Source organism: Dipodomys ordii, unplaced genomic scaffold, assembly GCF_000151885.1.
Source record: "Dipodomys ordii isolate 6190 unplaced genomic scaffold, Dord_2.0 Scaffold30, whole genome shotgun sequence".
Classification (NCBI taxonomy): domain Eukaryota; kingdom Metazoa; phylum Chordata; class Mammalia; order Rodentia; family Heteromyidae; genus Dipodomys; species Dipodomys ordii.
Window position 1 is genome coordinate 9903137 of NW_012267246.1, and position 614 is coordinate 9903750.

The 614-nt window shown below is 55.9% G+C and overlaps 1 protein-coding gene across 7 annotated transcripts in view; it reads right to left on the reverse strand.

Annotated features, from left to right (window-relative positions):
* Nucleotides 1–184, reverse strand: part of Mecom (MDS1 and EVI1 complex locus) — a 585775-nt gene extending 585591 nt beyond the window's left edge. For all 7 annotated transcript variants that reach the window (XM_013016248.1, XM_013016244.1, XM_013016241.1 and 4 more), the window contains exon 1: nt 71–184. In XM_013016248.1, the coding sequence (XP_012871702.1) occupies nt 71–107 (37 nt within the window). In that variant the 5' untranslated portion in view covers nt 108–184. The remainder of the gene's footprint in view (nt 1–70) is intronic.
* Between the last annotated feature and the right edge of the window lie 430 nt (nt 185–614).

A 614-nucleotide genomic window follows, 5' to 3' on the forward strand; every position in this document is an offset into this window, starting at 1 on the left:
GAGGGCCGGAGACAGAGCTGCAAGATGGCAGAGAGGGGGAAAGCCAATAGAAAAGGGATATTGCACCTACTTGTGGCCAGTTTCCTTGCCCTGCCTTTGGATCTCATGCTGTGCCCAGTCCTGCAGCCGCTGCTGTGTGGTTGGGTGTTTTTTTTTTCTTGGATCTTTTCCTTCTTTTGCTCTCTCGCTCCCTCCTCTTTCCTCTCTCTCTTCTCTCTCTCTCTTGCACACACACACACACACTTTCACGCACTCCCTCCGTCTTTCCCTCTTTCCCTCTCTCTCCCTCCCTCGCTCCCTTTCTCTCAATCCACGCTCGCTATCTCTCCAGCATTGTCAGTTTGGACACCTTCGCACATGCGCGCTGGACGCCCCTCCAACATCTCAGCGCCGCCAAAAAAAGTTTGGAGCGATTTATCACTTTGATTTGGAGATCTTGTCAGATGGCAATCGCCGAGGAGGCGGAGAAAGGGAGCCGCGGGGAGGGCGGCGGGGGGCGGGGAGCCGGCGTGGGGCTGGAGGGGAGCAGACACCTCGCCTCCCCCCCCCCAAAAAAAGGGGGGGAGAAAAAAAGAAAAATGAAAAGGCTTGGGCAGAGGATGGAGTCTGTGTTG